This window comes from Rhamphochromis longiceps, linkage group LG9 (assembly GCF_057381845.1).
Source record: "Rhamphochromis longiceps isolate RC_006_pf linkage group LG9, R_longiceps_female_GT1.1, whole genome shotgun sequence".
Classification (NCBI taxonomy): Eukaryota; Metazoa; Chordata; class Actinopteri; order Cichliformes; family Cichlidae; genus Rhamphochromis; species Rhamphochromis longiceps.
The window spans coordinates 29997665-30020184 of record NC_140565.1 but is presented as its reverse complement, the minus strand read 5'-3'; the positions used below and the strand labels follow the sequence as shown (position 1 = coordinate 30020184).

The window sequence follows — 22520 nt, the reverse complement described above, 5'->3', positions numbered from 1 at the left end:
CTACGTACTCATTTTGCGGTCGTGTGTGTGTTTACCCAGGGATTGACGTAGGAATCACGGACACAAAGGAAGCACTTGGAGGAGAGACGGGCACTCACTACCACGCACGGGCTTACACAGAAGGACGCACTATCACCATTGTTGCACATTTGAACTGTTGTCACCTTGCTGCACTGTAAATAAATGCACTGTCTTTATTTCTGAGCTCCGCGCCTGAGTCCACTCTTTAACAACCGAGACAGTGAAAAGTGCGAGATAAATAAAGATTGCATGCTTTCCACCTAAAGTTGATAAGATAAGATAACTCTTTATTGTCATTGCACAGTCATACATAGTAAAATAGTACAATGAAATTGGAAAACTGTCCTACGTCTGCACTACATGTAACACAACACGATACATCACAACGCAACACAAACAACACAACACAGTATAATAACTTAGTAATAAAAAAGAAGAAGAAGTGTATTTGTATTGCACACTGTTATTATTGCACATTAGTTATTATTGCACCTTGTTATAAATATAAATATTATTATTATTGCTGTTTTTACCGTTGTTAACCCCCCCAAAAGAAGTCCAGGTAGGTAGCCAGTCAGGTCAGCTATTTACATTGATCAGGGCTAATGCCCTGTTGTAAAAGCTGTCCTTGAGTCTGTTTGTCCGGGACCTCAGCAGCCTGAACCTCCTGCCAGATGGCAGCAGCTTAAACACCCGGTGTCCTGGGTGTGTGCAGTCCCGTAGGATGCTGCGTGCCCTCTTGAGACAGCAAGTGCTGTACAGGTCCTTCAGGGAGGGAAGAGGATGTCCAATGATTTTTTGGGCCATATTGATGACCCTCTGGAGTGCCTTTCTCTGTGCTGTGGTGCAGCTGGAGAACCACACACCGATGCAATATGTCAGCACACTTTCAATGGAGCAGCAGTAGAAGACGGTCAGCAGCTCCTTCTTCGGGTCCATTTTTCTGAGGATTCTCAGAAAGTGGAGACGCTGTTGGGCCTTCTTTAAGACCACAGAGGTGTTAGAGCTCCATTGGAGGTCTGTGTCTATGTGCACACCCAGAAACTTGAAACTGGAGACCCTTTCCACACACTCCCCATTGATGCTGACAGGCTGCAGCTCAGACTTCCTCCTTCTGAAATCAACTACCAGTTCTTTTGTCTTGTTGGTATTGAGGTCCAGGTTGTTATCGACACACCAATCTGACAGCCTCTGAACTTCAGCTCTGTAGGCCGTCTCATCTCCCCCAGAGATGAGCCCCACCACGGTGGTATCATCTGCAAACTTGATGACTGCGTTGTCTGGGTGGGAACTAACACAGTCATGTGTGTACAGAGTGTACAGTAGGGGACTCAGTACACAGCCTTGTGGAGAGCCGGTGTTAAGGCTGAGGGCTGAGGAAAGATGAGGCACCACTCTAACTCTCTGTACACGGTCTGAGAGGAAGTCTCTGATCCAGCGGCAGGTGGTAGAAGGAAGTCCAATCTCCAGCAGTTTAACGATTAGTCTGTCCGGGAGTATCGTATTGAAAGCAGAGCTAAAGTCAACAAAGAGCAGCCTGGCGTAACGGCCCTGCACTTCCAGGTGAGAGATGGTAAATGGTAAATGGCCTGTATTTATATAGCGCTTTACTAGTCCCTAAGGACCCCAAAGCGCTTTACATATCCAGTCATCCACCCATTCACACACACATTCACACACTGGTGATGGCAAGCTACATTGTAACCACAGCCACCCTGGGGCGCACTGACAGAGGCGATGATGGCGAGAGATGGTGGTGTGGAGCGTTGTAGAATAGAATAGAATAGCCTTTATTGTCATTGTACAGAGTACAACGAAATTGGAGTGCCACTCCCTTGGTGCAAGTTTCAATAATAAATATAAATATAAAATATAAAAAGTACAAAAAAAACAATCGTAAGTACTCAAACAATAGTATGTACAATATATACAGGATAGCAGCATTAATATAATGACAGTATGAATAGCAGCATAATATAATGACAGTGACGGTATGGAATAGGTTCAATTGTTTTTGTGCTTATTTACTACGGTGATAGCTCTGGGAAAGAAGCTATCCCTGAATCTGTTTGTCCTGGTTTTATGTGACCTGTACCGTCGGCCTGACGGTAATAGTTCAAACAGTTGGTTGCTGGGGTGAGAGTGGTCCTTGATGATATTGCCAGCTCTGCTGAGGTACCGAGAGTTTGCAGTGACCTCCAGGCTGGGCAGAGAGCAGCCAGTGATCTTCTGGGCTGTGTTGATGACCCTCTGCAGTACTTTCCTGTCTGCAGCTGAGCACCCTGCATACCATGTTGTTATGCCGTACGTTAGGATGCTCTCTATGGTGGCTCTGTAAAATGTCACCAGCAGCCTCTCCTCCAGGTTGTTCCTCCTGAGCACTCTCAGAAAGTGGAGACGCTGCTGGGCCTTTTTAACCACCGCTGTAGTATTTGCCGTCCAGGAGAGGTCATCAGATATCTGCACGCCCAGAAACCTCATGGAGTGTACCCTCTCCACACAGCTCCCGTGAATGTAAAGTGGGGCCGGGTCTGCTCTGCCCTTCCTGAAGTCCAAGATAAGTTCTTTAGTTTTCGTGGTGTTCAGTTGGAGGTTGTTAACTGAACACCACTCAGTCAGTCTGTTGACCTCATCTCTGTAGTCCGACTCATCCCCCCTTGAGATGAGTCCAACCACTGTGGTGTCATCCGCGAACTTTATGATGGTGTTTGAGAGATGGGTAGGGGAGCAGTCGGATGTGTAGAGCGTAAACAGGAGGGGACTCAAAACACATCCTTGTGGAGACCCGGTGCTGAGTGTGATGGTGCTGGACCGGTGGGGGCCGAGTCTGACAGACTGTGGTCTATTTGTCAGGAAGTCCTTGATCCAGAGGCAGATGGGGGTGGAGAGTCCCAGGTGAGACAGTTTCTGGACCAGGATCTCCGGGATGATATGATTGAATGCTGAGCTGAAGTCCAGAAAGAGCATTCTCACATAGCTTCCTCGGTGCTCCAGGTGACTCAGCACAGTGTGGAGCGCTATGGTGATAGCGTCCTCGGTGGAACGATTTGTCCTGTAGGCAAATTGGTGGGGGTCCAGAGTGGGAGGCAGACCGGCCCTGATGTGCTGACAGACCAGTCTCTCAAAGCACTTCATCACTACAGGCGTAAGTGCAACAGGCCTGTAGTCATTTGGGCTGGCCACAGCTGTCTTCTTGGCGATGGGGATGATGGTGGAGGTTTTGAGGCAGGGCGGGACGGTGTTTGATGACAAGGAAAGGTTGAAGATTTTAGTGAAGACTCCGGTCAGTTCGTCAGCACATGCTCTGAGAACCTTTCCATGTATTCCATCAGGACCTGCGATTCACTGACCTTAGAACACACCTCACTTGGTGCTCCCTAAGTGTTAGTGTGCCAGTGCTGGGGGCGGGTGGAAGTGGTGTGGCAGCTGAGGGCTTGGTCGTCTCAAAGCGGGCGAAGAAACGGTTTAGATCCTCAGCCAGTGAGGCATCAGTCCTAGATGTTGCCTGGTTATTGCTTCTGTAGTCGGTAATGTGATTGATCCCCTGCCACATTTTTCTGGGGTCGTTGTCAGCAAAGTGATCTTCAATCCTCCTCCTATAGGCAGCCTTAGCTTTCCTGATGCCTCTACTCAGCAATGGCATCTTCAGTTGATCTGTTAGCTCTGTATGCGAACTGAAGCGGGTCGAGGTTGGGTGGCAAGCAGAACATGATGTGACGTCGGACCAGTTTCTCGAAGCACTTCATTATAACAGGTGTTAGAGCAACTGGTCGGTAATCGTTGAGGCTGCTAATGTTAGTACGCTTTGGCAGTGGGACAATTGTGGCTGACTTTAGGCACGGTGGGATGCAGGACTGGGACAGTGAAGTGTTGAAGATCTTAGTGAAGACCCCAGCCAGCTGGTCTGCACACTCTTTAAGGACCCTTGCAGTTACCCCATCTGGTCCGGCGGCCTTCCTGGGGTTCACCGCCCTCAGTGTGCGCCTCACTTCATATTCCTGCACTATGAGGCTTGGGCTGGTGCTGCTGTCCGATGTTTTTTTTAAACACCATTAATTCATGGTGTTTAATGTTTTCATTATTATATGAAAACCGATACTGTTGAATTAGATTTCACTGAAATGTTTTAACATCCCCTGAGATTCGAAAACACTGTGAAAGTCTTCTCATGTGTTGCATTGGGTCTGATTCATTTTAAAATCTACATTCATGCGTCAGCCCAAACTTTGCTCCTCCTCCCACTTTATCAGCAAGCGGATAGGACAGAAGGCAGCCAGGAGGGTAAGGGGTTGGTGTGTATGTGTGTGTGTGTTCAATATAATAGGAGCGAGTGAGACCACAGTAGCTTGCAAAGTGAAGATCTGCCTGCAGTTGTGCAGCGAGCTGCTGCACTCTGCCTCTCATGTTCCCGCTCACTGTTGATTAGTCTCACACACGTTTGCTTTTGTAGCTGCTTTCTGCTTCACTTATCTGCCTTACATCTTCTTACTTTAACTTCTCACTACACTGTTTCCCTCCAGAGTGGAGAGATGAGAGGAGAGCTGTGGGACTGTGTTTTGTTGAGAACAATAACTGCAGCAAATCTTTGAAGAAAATTGTCTCTTGGAACGCCAGAAGGGTGGAAAAGGGAAGAAGGAGCACTGGCTAAGAGTTTTTTTTACTCTTTTTTTTTCTTCTTTTCGGGGGCGCAGACGTTGTCCTCCAGATAATGAGGATGATCCAAAGCCACACACACTGAGACTTTAAAACGGACAACATAGCTGGACACTTAACAACGGAGAAATAACCCAAGGAGAAGGGAATTTAAAAGAAGCCATTATGAATGCCACAGAATACCATGGACTGATCCAAGGCTACCACAACAGAAGCCAAACCTCAGGCAATTTGCCATTTAACAAAGACTTATCAGGAGAGGAAAAAGACTCATCTTCTGGATGTTATGAGCAGCTGCTTATTTCCACTGAGGTTTTCCTGACTCTGGGCATCATCAGTTTGCTGGAGAACATCCTGGTTGTTGCTGCTATAATCAAAAACAAGAACCTTCATTCACCTATGTACTTTTTCATCTGTAGCCTTGCAGTTGCTGACATGCTCGTCAGTGTCTCTAATGCCTCAGAGACTATTGTTATAGCACTCATCAATGGAGGCAGCCTGACCATTCCTGTCACACTGATTAAAAGCATGGACAATGTGTTTGACTCTATGATCTGTAGCTCTCTGTTGGCATCCATCTGCAGTTTGCTAGCAATCGCCATCGACCGCTATATCACCATCTTCTATGCCCTGCGATACCACAACATTGTCACCCTGCGTCGTGCAATGCTGGTCATCAGCAGCATCTGGACGTGCTGCACCATTTCCGGCATCTTGTTCATCATCTATTCGGAAAGCACCACTGTACTCATCTGCCTCATCACCATGTTCTTCACCATGCTGGTGCTCATGGCATCACTCTATGTCCACATGTTCCTGTTGGCTCGCCTGCACATGAAGCGGATCGCAGCCCTACCGGGCAACGCTCCCATCCAGCAGCGTGCCAACATGAAGGGGGCCATCACCCTCACCATTCTCCTTGGGGTATTTGTGGTATGCTGGGCGCCCTTTTTCCTCCACCTCATCCTTATGATCAGCTGCCCCAGGAACCCCTACTGCACCTGCTTCATGTCCCATTTCAACATGTACCTCATCCTCATCATGTGCAACTCTGTCATTGACCCCATCATCTATGCTTTTCGCAGCCAAGAGATGAGAAAAACCTTCAAAGAGATTTTCTGCTGCTCGCATGCTCTGCTGTATGTGTGAGCTGCCTGTAAAGGGTCCGCTGTGAACCCACAGCCTGCAATTTAAATCGAAACCTGGCCAACATGGACTCTGAGAGTAAGATATCTCACATGTTGCCGGTAAATGATTTATTTGGGCACCCATCTTTGGTTTCAGGTTGCTGAAGAGGTAGGTTTACAAACATCTTGTAATATAGCACATTGCTCTTCAGACAAGTGCTAATTTGTTTTGTAGTGAATGCCATTCATAAGTGCAATTTCAAGTTTGAAGTGACCAGCAATTGCAGATTGCTTCTCTTTCTCACTCGGAAAATATTTTCTATTTACCTTTTGCGGTCAAGAGAGCTAACATATTGCTTGTTGTTATTAACTTTGTATGTGCAGGATTATGACACTGAAGTATTGTGGCAGCATAGAACATAAATGCCACAGTAAATTAATTATATATGGCACATCTAACAGAGTATATACAGACTACCTCCAGGTTTGGGAGTGCCATTCTCCTCAAAACATATACAGTGCATATTGAAAGCATATATATATATATATGCATAAAAGTCCTCAACCCTCAGTACATTTCTTTCTCATGCACTCCATGGAACTGTGTCTACATCTGGACTGTTTTACGAGTTTTTCTCCAAGTTATAAACTACAAATTTGCTAAAGTGGCAAAGCAATCAATGCTGAAATAGAAAACAGGCTAAAACAGCTTGTTTCAAAAAAGCTATTTTGAAGAAATGAGGTGTTGCACAAGAATTTCTGAGCCATTCATAGAGGATAAGAGCACTCAAACAAGATTGTTCTGGAAATGAGAAGAATACCAGCAACAAATACCACACCTCCGTGCTTTGTTCACCTGCTGATTCTCATGTCAAGAACCTTTTTCTAATGCTTGCGCACAAGAATTTGTCGATGATCATCTAAAATTTTGGATGGCACAGCTGTAAAATATATATAAAAAGGTCAGTGTATTTCTCAGGCATAATAGCATTTCTTGTTATGATTGCGTTCCTGTATTTGATGCAGGGCAACAACCACAAATGAGTAGAAAGCTGCTTTAACTTGTTGTTATTAATGATTTCCTCTGAGCAAAAAGCCAAAAAAAGAGCCTCAATGTGGAAACGATGAAAGTCCACTTATAAAATGTACTGATTTTAAATCAAAGCTCCTTGACTTTGTGGCTTGTGTAGATATTTCTGTGAATTTGCACATGTGGGTTGTTCTCTCTCTTTCAGCATGTACATGTGACTATAAAAAACTATTTTCATCATGTTTATGTAATGAAACAGACTAAACTGAATGTATTTTTATGTATGTGTTGTGTAACTTGTTGCTGCCTTAAATATGTTGCACTGTGACAAAAAAGAACAACTGTGACAGTATTTCACAAACAGATTTACTATGTAAGTGAATGCTATTTTAAATATTGCCTTATGTATTTGTGTCTTTTTAAACTTGAAGCTGATTTATATGCACATGAAAAAAGAAAAAAAAAGTAAAAGCAGCCTTGTATTTTTCTGGCCAAAGCTTCGCCTGGAATTTGATTCATGCGTGCCAATGAAGGTGTTTGCTTGACCACTGTGTGAATCACTGCTGCAGAGGAGCTTCAATAAATCATAATGCCACCTCAGCCACAAGTCTGTTTATCAGCATTTCTCTGCAGTGCAGACTTTAACCTCTACGCAAAGATGAGGTCATTAACTTAAATTAAAAAACTACTTAAGTGAAGAGGAAAGACATTTACAAATGCATTTATTTCAGGCCCACATACACCTGTCGTCTCTGCAAGAAGCAGAGAGGTTGCACAGTCAAGAAGCCAAAGTTGGTGTGCAACAGAAGTTCCCACAGGGTTGTTTTCTCGATTATCTTGAATAATTTAAACTGAGGTAAACAAAACCTTTATAACTCTGAAAAACAACTCTTCTGTGATTCAGTTTGCAGCCTTGGGCCATATTCCAAACAGCTGCTGAATATTGCTTGGGGAGAATCAGTGTTACAAATGGATTTCATTCTAGGTTTAATTAAATCCTAACAGACGTTTAGGACGGGCCTGATTAATTTATTTCAAAGAAAATATTCAATCTGCAAGATATCACGGTTGTTCTCTGTGTTTTTATGAAGCACCGATAAGGAAACATCATTCGTCCAAAAGTTGCTAAAGGGATGAAAATGCAGGGAGGGGATAAATCTGTTTAATGCTTCTGAGAAACACATTGGTATTCCATATACATATCCGTATATATGTATATGTGTAGATATAAATATATGAACACATATATTCATATACATACATATGGGTGACGCATCATTTGCCTCTATTTTACATTTATGCCAGACCACCAGCCTCAGCATATTCTGGCAAATATTGATTTTGTGTGTGTGTGTGGGGGGGGGGGGGTTACAGTGGGTGTGCTAGCCCAACGTTAAGTAATGCATATGGATCATTGTCGTCACAAATCCAATACCACGGACACACAGAGATGTTGATTTTTTTACAGCACGTGTTAAAGAAACATGCAAAAAAGCCCATAAATTTTCAAAACAGTTCTCTATGTCTTGTGTTACAATTTTGTGTGTCTAAGCAACATTCAGATATAAAAACAGCACTGAGATTCATAGCATAATTCTCGTACTCTTTAAATGTCACTCTTTTACTTTTACTCTTTTACTATTAATATCTTCTTTTAATAACTTCTTTATTGCACTTGAGTTAGCACATGTGACTCATTAATCACAACAGGCTGTTACGTGAAGTTGGAATAAAGTAGCAGAAAATAGCTCGTCTCTCTCCTCTTCACTCTCACATACTGGTGTTTCGTTTTTTACCCGTGAGGATTGGACTCAAGGACTGGCCATTTTGCAGTTAATGTCTTCCTGATGGTGCTGATTTCCAACTTCAGCTAGAGTGGTTTGCGAGTGACTTACAAGTTTCCAGGGTGGGAACGAGAACCTCCAAGTCCGAGGTCATACTTCTCATCCAGAATGGAGGGAAATTGGCAGCTTCAGATTGGGAATGAAATGTCCCAAGAGGAGGTTTGAGTATCTTGTCATGTTCATGTGTGGAGCAGCAGATTGAAAGACAGATTGATGCAGCATCTGCGCTAAAAACAATGGTGTACCAGTCTGTTGAGGTGAAAAGACATCTAAGCCCAAAGGATTTACTAATCACTGTTCCTGCCCTCACCTGTGGATACAAGCAGTGAGTACTAATTGAAAAAACAAGTTCATGAATATAATCATCAGATATTAGAGTTAGATGAGGAGCTCAGATTGGTGCTGACTATCAAAAAGACCCAGCGTAATTGGAACTGAAGTGTTTACACCGCCTGCAGCTGACTAACAAACTATAACTATTAAAAGGTCACTGGAAGTACAGAGAATTAGATTCTGTTTGGGACGCTCCTCCTCCTGTGGTTTCTTCATGCTTAAGGAGCAGACTGTTCTATTTTTTTTTAATCAACATTTCTATAGATGTTGAAAATCATGTACTTTTCTGTCATTTAATTGGTTAAATATTACTTAATTTTATTGGTTTAGCATGAGTGGTCATAGGGAAGGTCCTTCTCAAAAGGAAGTTTTCCAAAGCCTTCCAGCGGGAATCCTGTTGTGCCCCCGGGACTTATATTTGGCATTGCGGGTTTAGATAGACTCATGACCCCCTCATGTATCTCATAGTGGTTTGGTCTCCTGTCTACCATTGCCAAGTTCATTTACTTTGCAAACTCTGAACAAAGGATATGTGAGACATTGGGATTTATTTCTACCACTCAGTAAAATTAAACATATTTACTGTTGTAACCAGATTATATTATATTAGCTCAGTTAACTCAGTATTAAATCTTGAATCGGCCATATAATTATGGGGCAGTGACGTCTCTTAATACAATTTTATGGAAGCTGAAGGTCTCTGCACATTTAAATCAGCATGGCCCAATGAGTTTTTAACCACATTTCAAGAGCTTTTATTTCATTTTTCATTGTAACAGAAGTTCTGATTTCCAATCCTAAACCTCTCATCAACCCTTGCCATTTTAAAAATCATTGAAACATCCCTTCTGAATGACAGAATAACAGTAACTTTTAAACAGAACAGACAAAGAGCAGCAAGAAGATTACTAGATTGATGTTACAGATTTATGGGTAAGCAAAAAAACAGAACAGCAGGAAGAGCTGATAAGTGCAGACAGATATGAGAACACAACACAAAGCAACTTCGGTGAAATTAAAATACCAAGGAAAAAATAACTCTTAAAGAATTATTGCAACCCTCGAATATTTCAGACAGTAGGCTACTGGGGGGAGCTAGCATAAGAGTTATGAGTTATAAGATATAATAAGTCGTAACATTGCTGTATGGAGCTGCAGATCTGGTTGCAGGTTAACATAGCTGGACTGGCCATCGGGCATACCGGTGGGCTAATGACTTTTTTTTTTTTTTGTAGTAACGGCATGAACAATGAGAGGTGGTGGATTGTCCAGATGCTGTAAAAATAACTCAGTTGTTTGGTGGTGGCTATGGCGGAGCTTCCACAGAGGCCAGCAGGTAGATGAGGAAAGGGGAAGCAGGAGGAGAGACCCGAAGCGGCCGCCGGTCTGAGTGTCAGGTGAACTGAACTTCAGGTAAGAAGCTATGACCTGCAGTCTATCTGGGTCAGATATAAACCAAGTTTAGGGATAGTTTATTTTCATTGTGCTGACTTTTTACAGTCAGTTACAGTAATTCGTACTGCGTACTAGCTAGCATGACGGAGTTTCTATACAGCTGGGTGGGTGCTTTGATGTTACTGATAGTGAACTTTATTTTATTCATAAGTTTAGTTAGTAGAGTTGCCAACGGCTCCTTAAAAATGGAATGGTCCCTCATTCAGAGAAAATATTACGCGTTTGGTATTGAGCTGAGAAGAGACGCAGTTTGTCCCGTACTTTCGCTATAATGAAAAAAGACACAAAGCTGGAGTTATTCTGTGTCTTTACGCTGCAGCTGCCTCTTCTTCTCTCATTCTCTCCCCTCCCTCTCCTGTTTCTACTTCAATCATGAAACTGATCAATGATCAGCTGATCAGCTTTTCTCTCTTGTTTATTTATCACCCACTTTGCGCCAGAAAGAGGAAATCAGCGGATGTCGCGGTAAACAACAGCAGCACGTTTAAGCTTGATCAGCTGATACTAGAATTTATTTAATATTAATTTCTAGTATCAGCTGATGTTTGCTGGAGCCACAGCTGTAAAAGCTGCTGGTCATGATATCGGTTTGGATATGTGGTGAGAGGGAAACATGAAGATGAAACCAGGAGATGTCCTTACTGAATCATCAGAGCTGAACAGGTGATGGAGAAACAGGTTCTGAGAGACAAATAACACCAGGATCCTTTTCTAAGTAGCTGACAGCTGGTAACTGTGCAGGGGCGGGTCTAGCAAAGTTATGCCAGTGGGCCAGGTAGGGCATTAACAGGGAGAGGGGGGCACAAAGAAATACTTTTCTTTCTTATTCTCATTTAAAATATCTAGCTTTTATTAAATAATTATCTGAATCTTGCGAACAAAGTTTTTATCTGACGTAAAATGTATAGAAATCATACATATACCAACAAGACAGTGTACATCACTGTCACAACAGCGTCTGTTTTCATTCAAAGGCTTTATGGCTTTAATACCTGGTGGGCCGGTCTGTAGTCAAAATGCCCGATTTTTTTGTCCCAGTCCAGCCCTGCAGGTCAATACTGGCAGTGTCCCCATGCCAGCTGACTGTATTTCATCATCATTGCTTTCAGGTTTCATTCAAATGTTAGTCTTTTCATTTGTTTCCCCACTTTTTTCCTGTTTCAAAATCAAACACCAGTTTGTGAGAAGATTATCTTCTTTTTTTAATAGGCAGATAAAGTTTTGCATTTGCATCGGCTAAAAATGTTCGTATTTTAATATTCAAAAATGTTTTTGTCCAAAACATATGTGCACTATATGTCAGTAAAAATACTATGCAAATATTGCTGTCCTTGAATGCTGAGTAAACACTGACAAAGCACTGATTGTATCTCTTGTACTTTATCAACGCAGTATCTAAAAACTTTGCACCGTAGTGGTTAAAACCTCATTCTAATCAGAGTTAAAAGCGCATTCAGTCATTAGGTTTATAGGGTTATTGAATTATGGTTAATGGTTGGTAGATTTATTTTTATGCTCTTTTGCACAATATTATTACTAGATATATTATATATTATTATTTTTTTTGCACTAACTTGTCTTGTAGCACCTTGGTTCCTGGAGGAACGTTGTTTCGCCTCACTGTGTATTTTTAAACTGTATATGGTTGAAGTGACAATAAAGTTGAACTTGGAACTTGGACTTGGACTTTTAACATTATCTGCCAATTACATCTGCCACCCTTCTCCAAATCTGTACCCCTACCTGGCCCCCCCATCAAAACTTTTTCTAGACACGCCACTGGGCTTGATGTTCCAGTCTGTTCTCATTCCCATGGCACCACAAATATGTACACAGCCTATGTTTGAGATCATTTTCCTAAGGCAGGTGTAACAGGTAAGCCTTCACAATGCTCTATGAAGGCACACAAATTGACTATTAGTCGATGTTTATATTGCTTTATGGGTTTTTTCCTATTCCCTCAGCAGTCGAACCAGAAATGCCCATCTACCTCTTCCTGGCCATCACCAACAAAAACACTGCCATACTGACAAGTGGAAACTTTACAAACCAATGCTTTAACCTGAACTGCAATCTTTCCCTAAACTATCCAAACAGAGCAAAGCAAAGTGCAAGATGCAATCTTCTCCAATGTGACAAAAACCACAGTCTCCTGTGATTTATGCTTCTCCCATTTCTTTTTGGTGGACATTTTAGACGACCTGTGCATATGTCTGAAAGAAAAACAGGCAAACAAATATAATCCAAGTAATAACAGAATGCTAAATATATAGACAACTATAAATCTGACCTCAGAATAGATAATTTTTTATTATCTCACATGTAAACATTTAGATTTTATACAGAATCTCTGACATTTTCAGCATGTGGCAATTTTCCATTAGCCTTGCACCTTGAATGAGTTTCCCACCACAAACTGTTAATGCTAGTTTCTTGTTTTGTAGCCGTGTAATTATAGTTATTGTGTGCTTGAATGCTTCCTGTGTAGACTCACCGGGGACTGTTGCTTTTGCTGCTGCTGGTATGCTAATGTAGTACTCACCCTTTGCTTTCTATAGACATAGCTTTGGACATTTGCCATCGAAGTGTCACAGCCAGGATACAAGAGAAGAACCAGGGAGAACACTCAGGTGCTGTGTTCAAAAATGGCTGAATAACAATAGAAACAATGGGGTGTGCATATTTTGAGAGTGAAATACTCATTTCAGCTTTTTAGATGGAAAACCAGTATTTCAAGGGAGAGACAGTTTAACTGATACAGACAAAATCAAGGACACTATTTGTCATAGAATCTGTGGCTAAAACCAAAGTTTCAGTTTATGAGTAGCATCTGATTTGTCTTTGAGGACAAACAAATGAAAGTTGGCACAGAAAGCTGATTCTGAGAGCACACAAAACCTTTACAGTTTGAGCCTGTAAAGCCTTCTGATGGGTTCTTTTACCTGCACCAACAATCTGCCTGTAAGCATCTGCTTTGCCTTTGATTTTAAATCAATCAGCCTAAAATTCTCCTACCTGCCTGGACTGCATGCTAGTCCTTCTTACTGTTGAGATCACACCTACAGTGATAAATACAGTTGTGGAGTTAAGCAGTTGTCATTTAATCCATAAATTCCCTGTGTTTTCATCAATTTGCATTCTATTGTGTTCTAAAGAAACTTTTCAAAATTCACCAAACCTAGAGTAATGCTCCATTTCTCTGGTTAACCGTAGACTGCAGTGAGAAGCAGAGTCCAGGTTTCAGTTGTATTTTACGATGCTTGAGAGAGTAATTCACCCAGACAGCATCACCGGTTGCCTCCCATGCATCATGTACACACTCCATACTGTGAGTCAGCAGATAACGGCAGAATTTTCAGTGTAGATTTCTTTTTTACTGTTAAACCATTCTTCACATTTGATTACAAGTAGATAATACTCTTTTATTCCCATCCACCCCCTTCATTTTCTCCATCCGTGTGGCCTTTAGAACTGCTTCGCCTCAGGCTCTTAGTGGCTCTGTCAGTGCTTATCATCCAGGCCTCCTGGGGATTTGTGCACAGAGCTGCTTGCATCAAATTAGTCCATGTTGACTCTCCTCTTGCCATCCCCAGTCACAGCAAATAATGCTGGAATTTATTTCCACATCAGGTTTCCTCTGTTAAGCTCAATTAATGCACTAAATTGAAGTGTTAAAAATGTGTGGCGTCCTTGAAAATGAAAACCGTAATTGTTCAACAGAAATAGAAAAAAATGATATGTAATTCTTAATATTACAAAAAAGAGTGGACAGTGAAATTAACATCCTCTATGACTGTAATCAGCCTTCCATACAAGGACCCACATTAGCTCAGAAAGTACAAAACACTCTCCAGTTAAAAAGAAAAGCATCATGTGATGATTACTCAGTGTATCCAGTATGTATTCATTTAAAATCTTATCGTCATGATTTTATATTGCGTAACTGCATTTATTCATCCCCCTGGTACATCTGTGTGATAATGAGAGTGGGGAGCTAATAGATGGGAGTCGCCATAACAACACATAAGAAAAAACTGAGTGGCTTCATTTGTTCTTTTCCTCCATTTAAAACGTGTGGAGGAAAATGTAACTAGGTCCTACATAGGTGCTCCTATGACCTCTCAAAACTGCCTTGATGATGAAAATGCTATAAAAGTAGACACATGTAAAAACACAGCTTTGTACTGTGAGTGTAGAAGAATGCATAAAGAGGAGGCGAATCTAACAAACCTTTATCTGTCTAGTCTGTTTCGATTTAAGACGGCTGATTTGACAGCCAACAACGCTTTTGGCCAAGGCTGGACAAGATGAAAATCTGTCAGGTGCCTTTAATACTTCAATTCTAGTATTTGATGTGTAGACATTTTGACATATTTTGATACGGAGGGGAAAAAACAGGCTATTGTGGTTTAACAAGGAGGTAGGCTAAAGTTTGGAGGGATTGACTGACAGTACAAAACAGGTGCCCACTGTGAGAGCTGAGATATGAAGTATAAATGACATGAAAGTGAATAAAAATGTTTGCTCTTTTACTCAATCATTAAATTATTCTTAGGTGTGCCAGTTTGAGTGACAGGTGGGTGCTGTTTTGTCTTTGCTGTTCTAAGAAGTTCGCTGTTCAGTTTCTTGGGTACCTTCATCTAGTTTTCAGTCTCTTTCTTTTTATTTTTGAATCCCAATCTAATGTCACACATTGCTTACCAAGCTCGCTGCTCAGGAGTAGCGTTGGTTGTTAACTAATCATCACTAACTGCCTTATACAATTATGATCATGTCAAATTTGAAAAAAATGAAGATGATGACTGGAAAAAAGCTTAACTCCATCCTTTAAAACAGTGGTCCACAGACCAAATGGTGACATCACAAATCGATAAAAGGTGAGAGAATGCTTGCACTTTGATTTTGATGTCAGTTGTCAGAGTTCACTGGGCAAGCACTGCCTTCCTTGCTTACACTGACAGGATTGCACTATTAATATCCCATCCCTTGGTCTTTGTATTTACATCTGACATCTAATTGAAAAAACTAACTTACAATCAATACAAACTGTAGTTTCTTTGGCATGGAAACAGCTACGTATCCACGCAAAGTCTAAACAAATTATTAGATTTTGCTGCCCATTATGAAGGAGTTATATTGTAGCTTGGGATTTAATTTTGAAACTGAACTTTTATCTTTCTTGCTCACCTCATTCTTCAGGGACGGCACAATCCCATGATGCATGTTTGACTTTGTAGGCCTGCTATTTAGTCTATAAATACCTAAAATAGTGTTGGTCTTGCTTCAGTCTGCTCTGCAATTGCTTTAATCTTAGCATCATGAAAGTAACACTAGTGGTGCCTGGCTATTCTTCACTCAATCTTTAATAGTATATTTGGGAAGAAATCACAAGGCAGATGTTTTGAATTTAAGCTTGTTTAATATTTATATCACTAGTGAATGAGTTATTTGCTGCTCAAATAAGTTTTTCTTATGGTCAGAGTGGTTTATTAATCAAACATAAGCGCACTGTTGAGATAGATCTTGAGATTAAAATGAAGTCTGAGATCATTATTTAAAATAATGCTGGAGAAAGCGAGGTGTCTTGACTATATAAATTCAAAATGAGAAAATTTCCTTTCATTTCACTTTCTGAGCACACAGATACAAGGAGAACTTTAAGGATTTGTAGAATAGAGAATATACTGAGGTATTTGTGATTAGTCTCAGAAAAGTTGTGTTATGTAATCTGCCACTTTCCTTTTCATAAATTATCTTGAATAAGAATAAACCCAATCACATTCCCAGGATTTTTGACTATACGTGCATTCTTCCAAATCAAGATAAGTATTGATTTGAGGGACCAATTGATTTTGCTTCTATTGAGCCAACTCCATTCATATTAGTATTGAGTGCATCACCCAACCAATACATTTATTATCCCAAGAGAAGGAGAGATATTGATTCGGTTAAACTGCATGACCCTGGTTCTTTTGCTTTCAACATACAGAAACCCGTCTCTAGACAGTATGTTGTTGTCAAAAAGGAACAGGCTGATTAACAACTATACTCTGGTAGGCTGTGGTTTTTAAACAATGCCCAGTTGGTACCCAAACTGTTATAGTTCAGGAGAGAGAGCGGGCCATATAATGTTTAAAAGGTTTGATCCCTGGCTGCTCCAGTCTGCAGGCTAAATACCCTTGGGCAAGATACTAACCCCAAGTTGCTTTCTGATGCATCCATCAGAGTATGAATGCGTGTCAACGTTAGATAAAAAGCACGAAAGCATAGAAAAAAGTGTGAATGGGCGAATGAGGCATTTTCTATAAAGTGCTTTGAGTGCTCTGGGAGAGTAAAAGGGTGTATAAGATATATAAGGTGTATAAGGTATATAAGAAGTCCATTTACCAAGCTGTGCCAAGACAATATCTCCAAAACTATCAGCAGCAATCTGAACTGTTGATACAGGGCAGGATAGATCCATTCTTTCATGTTGTTTAGGCCAAATTTTGACACCACCATCCAAATGTGGCAGCAGAACTCAAGACTCACAAGACCAGGCAACATTTAGCACTCTTCTGTTGTCCAGTTTGGGTAGTCCACATGAACTGTAGCCTCGCTTTCCTGTTCTTCACTGTAGCGAGTGGAAACCAGTGTGGTCTTCTGCTGCTGTAGTTCATCTGCTTCAAGATTTAAGATGACGTGTGTTCAGAGGTGCTCTTCTGCATTCCTTGGATCTAACAAGTAGTGGTTTGTGTTACTTTTGAATTCAGCTTGAAGCACTCTACCAACAAACGTCATATTTTCTTTTTTGAGGGCCTACTTTTTATGTGAGAAAATCTCTGTCGATCAGTGGTTTCTGAAATATTTGCTCCAGTTCATGTGGCACTAACAGCTTAACTTAAATCACCTCTCCTCCCAGTTCTGATGCTTGTTTTGGAATTCAGTAGGTTGTCTTGACCATGTCTACATGCTTACATGCATTAATGCCACGTGGCTGATTAAATATTTCAGATCAAAAGCTGCACCTACCAAAGTGGCCAGTGGATGTGCATAGATATGCATGTTTGTTTATTTTTAATACTATAAACGCAAGTCATATTAAAAAGAAAAATAGACATTTTTCTGTTGAGCTTTTCAAACAAGATCAATTTAAGCACTGATGGTTTTGTAACATTTAGTCATCTTTTTGACCTCTAAACAAGAAAATTACTCAGTGGGTACAGGTACATTCAGATGTCAACACATGTGAACCTGATTTTTCATGTATGATTCAGTGTATCAAGGGCATGCAAACGTAACCATAGGTTAATATTAAGTGTTTTTTATTCTATGCAAATTCAACCCAATCCAACACCAATTTTATTTTACAAATATCTGGATTTATACAGGTATAAAATCAATGAATAATTCAGAAACACAAAAACACAAATAAGAGCAATATCCGTGGTTGAAATATTTTTGAGTCCTTTATTTGTAACTTTGTGGCAATGTCTCAGATCTGTGCTGCAAAAGCTCGGCGAGGACCTGAATATGAATGAAACAGTATCAGTGAAATCTAGAAATAATCAGAAAACAAAACAGCCGTAAATCAAGAGGTAAGTAATGGACCTCACACACATTTAGATGACTTTATGGAATTCATGACTAATGTGCTTCAGAACCAGTTTTTAACCACAAAACAATTAACATTAACCTTTTTATTTATTTATTTTCATGTTTCCTTCTGTTTCATTTGAAAGAACAATTCTTCAAGATAAATGATTGCTGCCATTACTGTGTGTTTATCCTTTTTGGTTTTGCATGTATGTGAAACGAATGCAAACGTTTCTTTTTAGCAAGATTAAATGTAAGTTGTTTGAATCAATGCAGTCGTATTGTTGGGACTAAACATTTGGGAATTCCAACCTGAACAGATTCACAGGTGGTAATTTGTATGCTAATAAATGCCACTGATTCAGTGTTTACTTCACCAGGTGGGGTTTTCAAAGACACTCAGATTTGCAAATAGGTCTACGTGGACGAATGTCATTTAAAGCAGCGAAGTGCTAAAACTGGAATGGTTTCAGATCTTTGTTTTATAAAAAGGTGTCAAGTTACCAAACTCGAAACAAAAACTGTTTATTTTCATTTTTAGGGACAGTTCATCATTGTAGACCCAAAAAAATGTGTGAGAACATGCTGCATCAACACAGTCCATCAATATGTTATTTAACAGCACTGAGACTAATTACCCTTAAAAACAAGCTGGGTGTTTGGATTGAACCGGTAATTGCATACACAGGGCATACTCTGCAGACAAACAAGGTTAAAACCAAAATAACCTGCAATCACTGACCTTTATTAAAAGCTGAAATATGCTTATACAGAAAAACAGAGGCATGGCAACATGGCAACAGTTGATGTTAAATCAGGGTCATTTCTACATTGTGAACCCTGTTCCAGAAACTGGATTTAGGGAAAACTTGGTGACCCTCTGGAAATAAGTAATGATTTCTAAAAGGAAAATACACCAGCTTTCTCCCCTGAAAGCTAAGGACTTCCCACCTTACCTATGGAAAGTACACACTGGATCTCCTCCCAGTGTCCCTACTCTAGCTGCAATCAGATACACAAATTTCGCTGCAACTGCAACTGTCTATCAAAGATTTGAGTCAACATGTTACACCCCAATTTTGCAGAATCATGTTAAATTATAAAAAAAACATATGATAGAAGTGACCCCTTAAACCTAAATCAGTGCAATAATTTTATTTATTTATTTATTTTGTGTGTGTGTGTGTGGGGGGGGGGGGGGGGGGGGGGGTATAACTGGCACCAAACAAAAATGCCAATGGACACTAAGCCACTCCACACTTTTCAAAGACGTTTTAACATAATACACAGTGGTTCAAGCCATTTACATTCAAGAAACATTAAAAAAAATTATATCTCTGGATAAAAGGGACATCATTCACTTGCATCTTTTTTAACCTTGGGCACAAAACTATTAACAGCAATGCCCCTATGCAAATTCCTCCATTGTACATTCCCATATGGAAAAGATATATATAAATCTTATAAAGTTTGTATCTGTCTTGTGTGAAACTTGTATGAAAAGCATATAAGAGTGAAAACAGATATAAGATCCCTTGAAAAATTATATAATGAAACTTGTATGTTTTGGATACTTACTAAAACAATGTATGAAAGTAATGAGAAAGTGGCCACTTTCATGAGCAAATCATGTAAGCCTTATATGATTTACTCATGAAAGTGGCCACTTTCATGAGTAATCACATATAAGTTTTTACTATTTCTTTTCCATATGGGTTACCTGACCTCTTATTCAGCAAGGGTTTATAAAAGACCCTCCATATAGGTTTTTGACATTCCTTGACTTTTAACTTGTCTCCTCACACAAATATCTGTCCTTCCACTCAACTGCCTTTCATTTAACCCTTTGAGCATACATTTTATGCAACAGTTTTCCAATCAGCACGTGAAAATCTGAGTCTTTGATTCATGAGCAGGGGATCAAGCATTGACTGTAGAAAACATGGACGACGCGACAGCTCCCCAAAAATGAAGCCAAAGCGTCTCTATCGCTCCCTGGTGTCTGGCTGCAGTATAGGTCATAAACCCCGCCTCCTCCATGTTAGCGGATGGGACTGGGGTCAGACTAAAATAAATTAATTCTCCTTAGATAATTTTTTTCCAAAGATTCTTTCTTTTGTTTTCAATAGTTCTCATCACGCTGATTGATGTTCAAGGGGTCTCTTTTCCCATAAGCTTGATTCTAATTCCTACCGCGGTGATGTTAAATTGGGGTGAAACGTCATCATAAGAGCTTTGACTGACAGCTGCAGTCACGGAGAAACTTGCGTATCTCTGTTCGCGAATAGCAGATAGAGCGTAGGCTCTGAGAGGACGCCCAGCGTTTACGCTACGAAAACACGACCGGGTGTTTTAACCTGACAGCCTGAGGCGTTCTTCAGTAAACTGGACTACCCGACAGAAGGACCCGAGGCCCCTCTGCACTTTTTCGGTAAGTTAAACGTGTTTGTAAGCTAATCCGTAACTACCGTCCTTAGCTCGGTCCTGAGACCTAGCTAGCTAAAATGAGCACTCGGCTGTCAGGGTTCGTTTAGCTAATCTGTGCAGGTGAATGAATTTACACAGACTAAAGAAATCAAGAGAAACGCTCCGGGCTGCTCAGTCACTAATTACTGTTACTGTACTTTTATTACAAGTATTATACTGTAAAAGCAACAGGCTGCATCCTGCTTCAGCTCCTGTGCAGAGCTGAATATTAAATATGTGCAAACAACAGCATGTTTTCAGTCTCTTGCCACATCTGTAAAGACAGTAACTTTTTTTTAAAAGCTTGTACTTCAGTAACTCCTCATTAATCAGGAACTATGGATTAAAGTACTGTAGTGTACTGTAATACTGAAAAAAATGTAAGAGAAGAACTTCAGATCCTGAGTGTGTGAGGACAGAAGAATCAGCTTTATTTCAATATTGAGGGATAAAATTTATATTTGAGTTTGATGGTTCTGTTGTCTTTGTGATTATAGGAGCTGCCCTCAGATTCAGACCTCAGCACCACCCAGTGACAGCAGACCGATCATCCAACATGTTCACATGTTAACTGCAAAATGAACTGATGAAAACAGTACAAAGGTTAAAGTACCACACGTGCTGTAGTGAAAGCTGCAGCTGTTTTATTGATAAAGTTAAAGACAAAAAAAACAAAAGGATTAATCACTCATGTAACTGTGTCACTATATAGCTGGACACTCTGGTGACAGTGGCAGAGAAAAGGACATTAAAGAAACTGATGGACATTATGGACAATGCCAGACATCCTCTGCACACGGCCATTAACAACCAGAAGAGTCTGTTCAGTGACAGGTTGCTTCTCCCAAAGACAAGAACTAACAGACTTAAAAACTCCTTTGTCCCACACGCCATCAGACTGTTTAACTCCTCCCTGGAGGGGAGAGGGAGGGGAAACAGGAGGACAAAGGAGGGGGGAACAACTAAGCTGTAGTGCCTCTTCACCTCACTGTGCAATACCTTTTGTGCAATACTTTTGTAAATAGTCAATAAATTCACTTGTATTTTTATTTTTATTCCTATTTATTCTATTTATCCCCTTCGTATATTTTATTTATATTGTCTCTGTGTATATATATATATATATATATATATATATATATATATATATATATATATATATATATATATATATATATATATATATATAAAAAACACCCAGCACGCCCCTGCGGGCGGTTTATCCTTCAAGCTCGGGTCCTCTACCAGAGGCCTGGGAGCTTGAGGGTCCTGCGCAGTATCTTAGCTGTTCCCAGGACTGCGCTCTTCTGGACAGAGATCTCCGATGTTATTCCCGGGATCTGCTGGAGCCACTCGCCTAGCTTGGGAGTCACCGCACCTAGTGCTCCGATTACCACGGGGACCACCATTACCTTCACCCTCCACATCCTCTCGAGCTCTTCTCTGAGCCCTTGGTATTTCTCCAGCTTCTCGTGTTCCTTCTTCCTGATATTGCTGTCATTCGGAACCGCTACATCGATCACTACGGCCGTCTTCTTCTGTTTGTCTACCACCACTATGTCCGGTTGGTTAGCCACCACCATTTTGTCCGTCTGTATCTGGAAGTCCCACAGGATCTTAGCTCGGTCATTCTCCACCAGCCTTGGGGGCATCTCCCATTTTGACCTCGGGACTTCCAGGTTATACTCGGCACAGATGTTCCTGTACACTATGCCGGCCACTTGGTTATGGCGTTCCATGTATGCCTTGCCTGCTAGCATCTTGCACCCTGCTGTTATGTGCTGGATTGTCTCTGGGGCATCTTTACACAGCCTGCACCTGGGGTCTTGCCTGGTGTGATAGACCCCAGCCTCTATGGATCTTGTACTCAGAGCTTGTTCTTGTGCTGCCATGATTAGTGCCTCTGTGCTGTCTTTCAGTCCAGCTTTGTCCAGCCACTGGTAGGATTTCTGGATATCAGCCACCTCCTCTATCTGCCGGTGGTACATACCGTGCAGGGGCCTGTCCTTCCATGAT

The 22520-nt window shown here is 41.0% G+C and overlaps 1 protein-coding gene across 5 annotated transcripts in view; it reads left to right on the top strand.

Moving 5' to 3' along the window:
- Positions 1 to 22520, top strand: part of mc4r (melanocortin 4 receptor) — a 46799-nt gene that overhangs the window by 17473 nt on the left and 6806 nt on the right. For 3 of the 5 annotated variants that reach the window (XM_085419192.1, XM_085419191.1, XM_085419189.1), the window contains 2 exons: positions 40 to 175; positions 4542 to 7446. The exons of 1 other annotated variant lie outside the window; for it this stretch is intronic. In XM_085419192.1, coding sequence (XP_085275318.1) covers positions 4840 to 5823 — 984 coding nt within the window. In that variant the 5' untranslated portion in view covers positions 40 to 175; positions 4542 to 4839 and the 3' untranslated portion in view covers positions 5824 to 7446. Of the gene's footprint in view, positions 1 to 39; positions 176 to 4541; positions 7447 to 22520 lie in introns of those variants that run through there. One more of the 5 variants, XM_085419193.1, reaches the window with a different exon arrangement.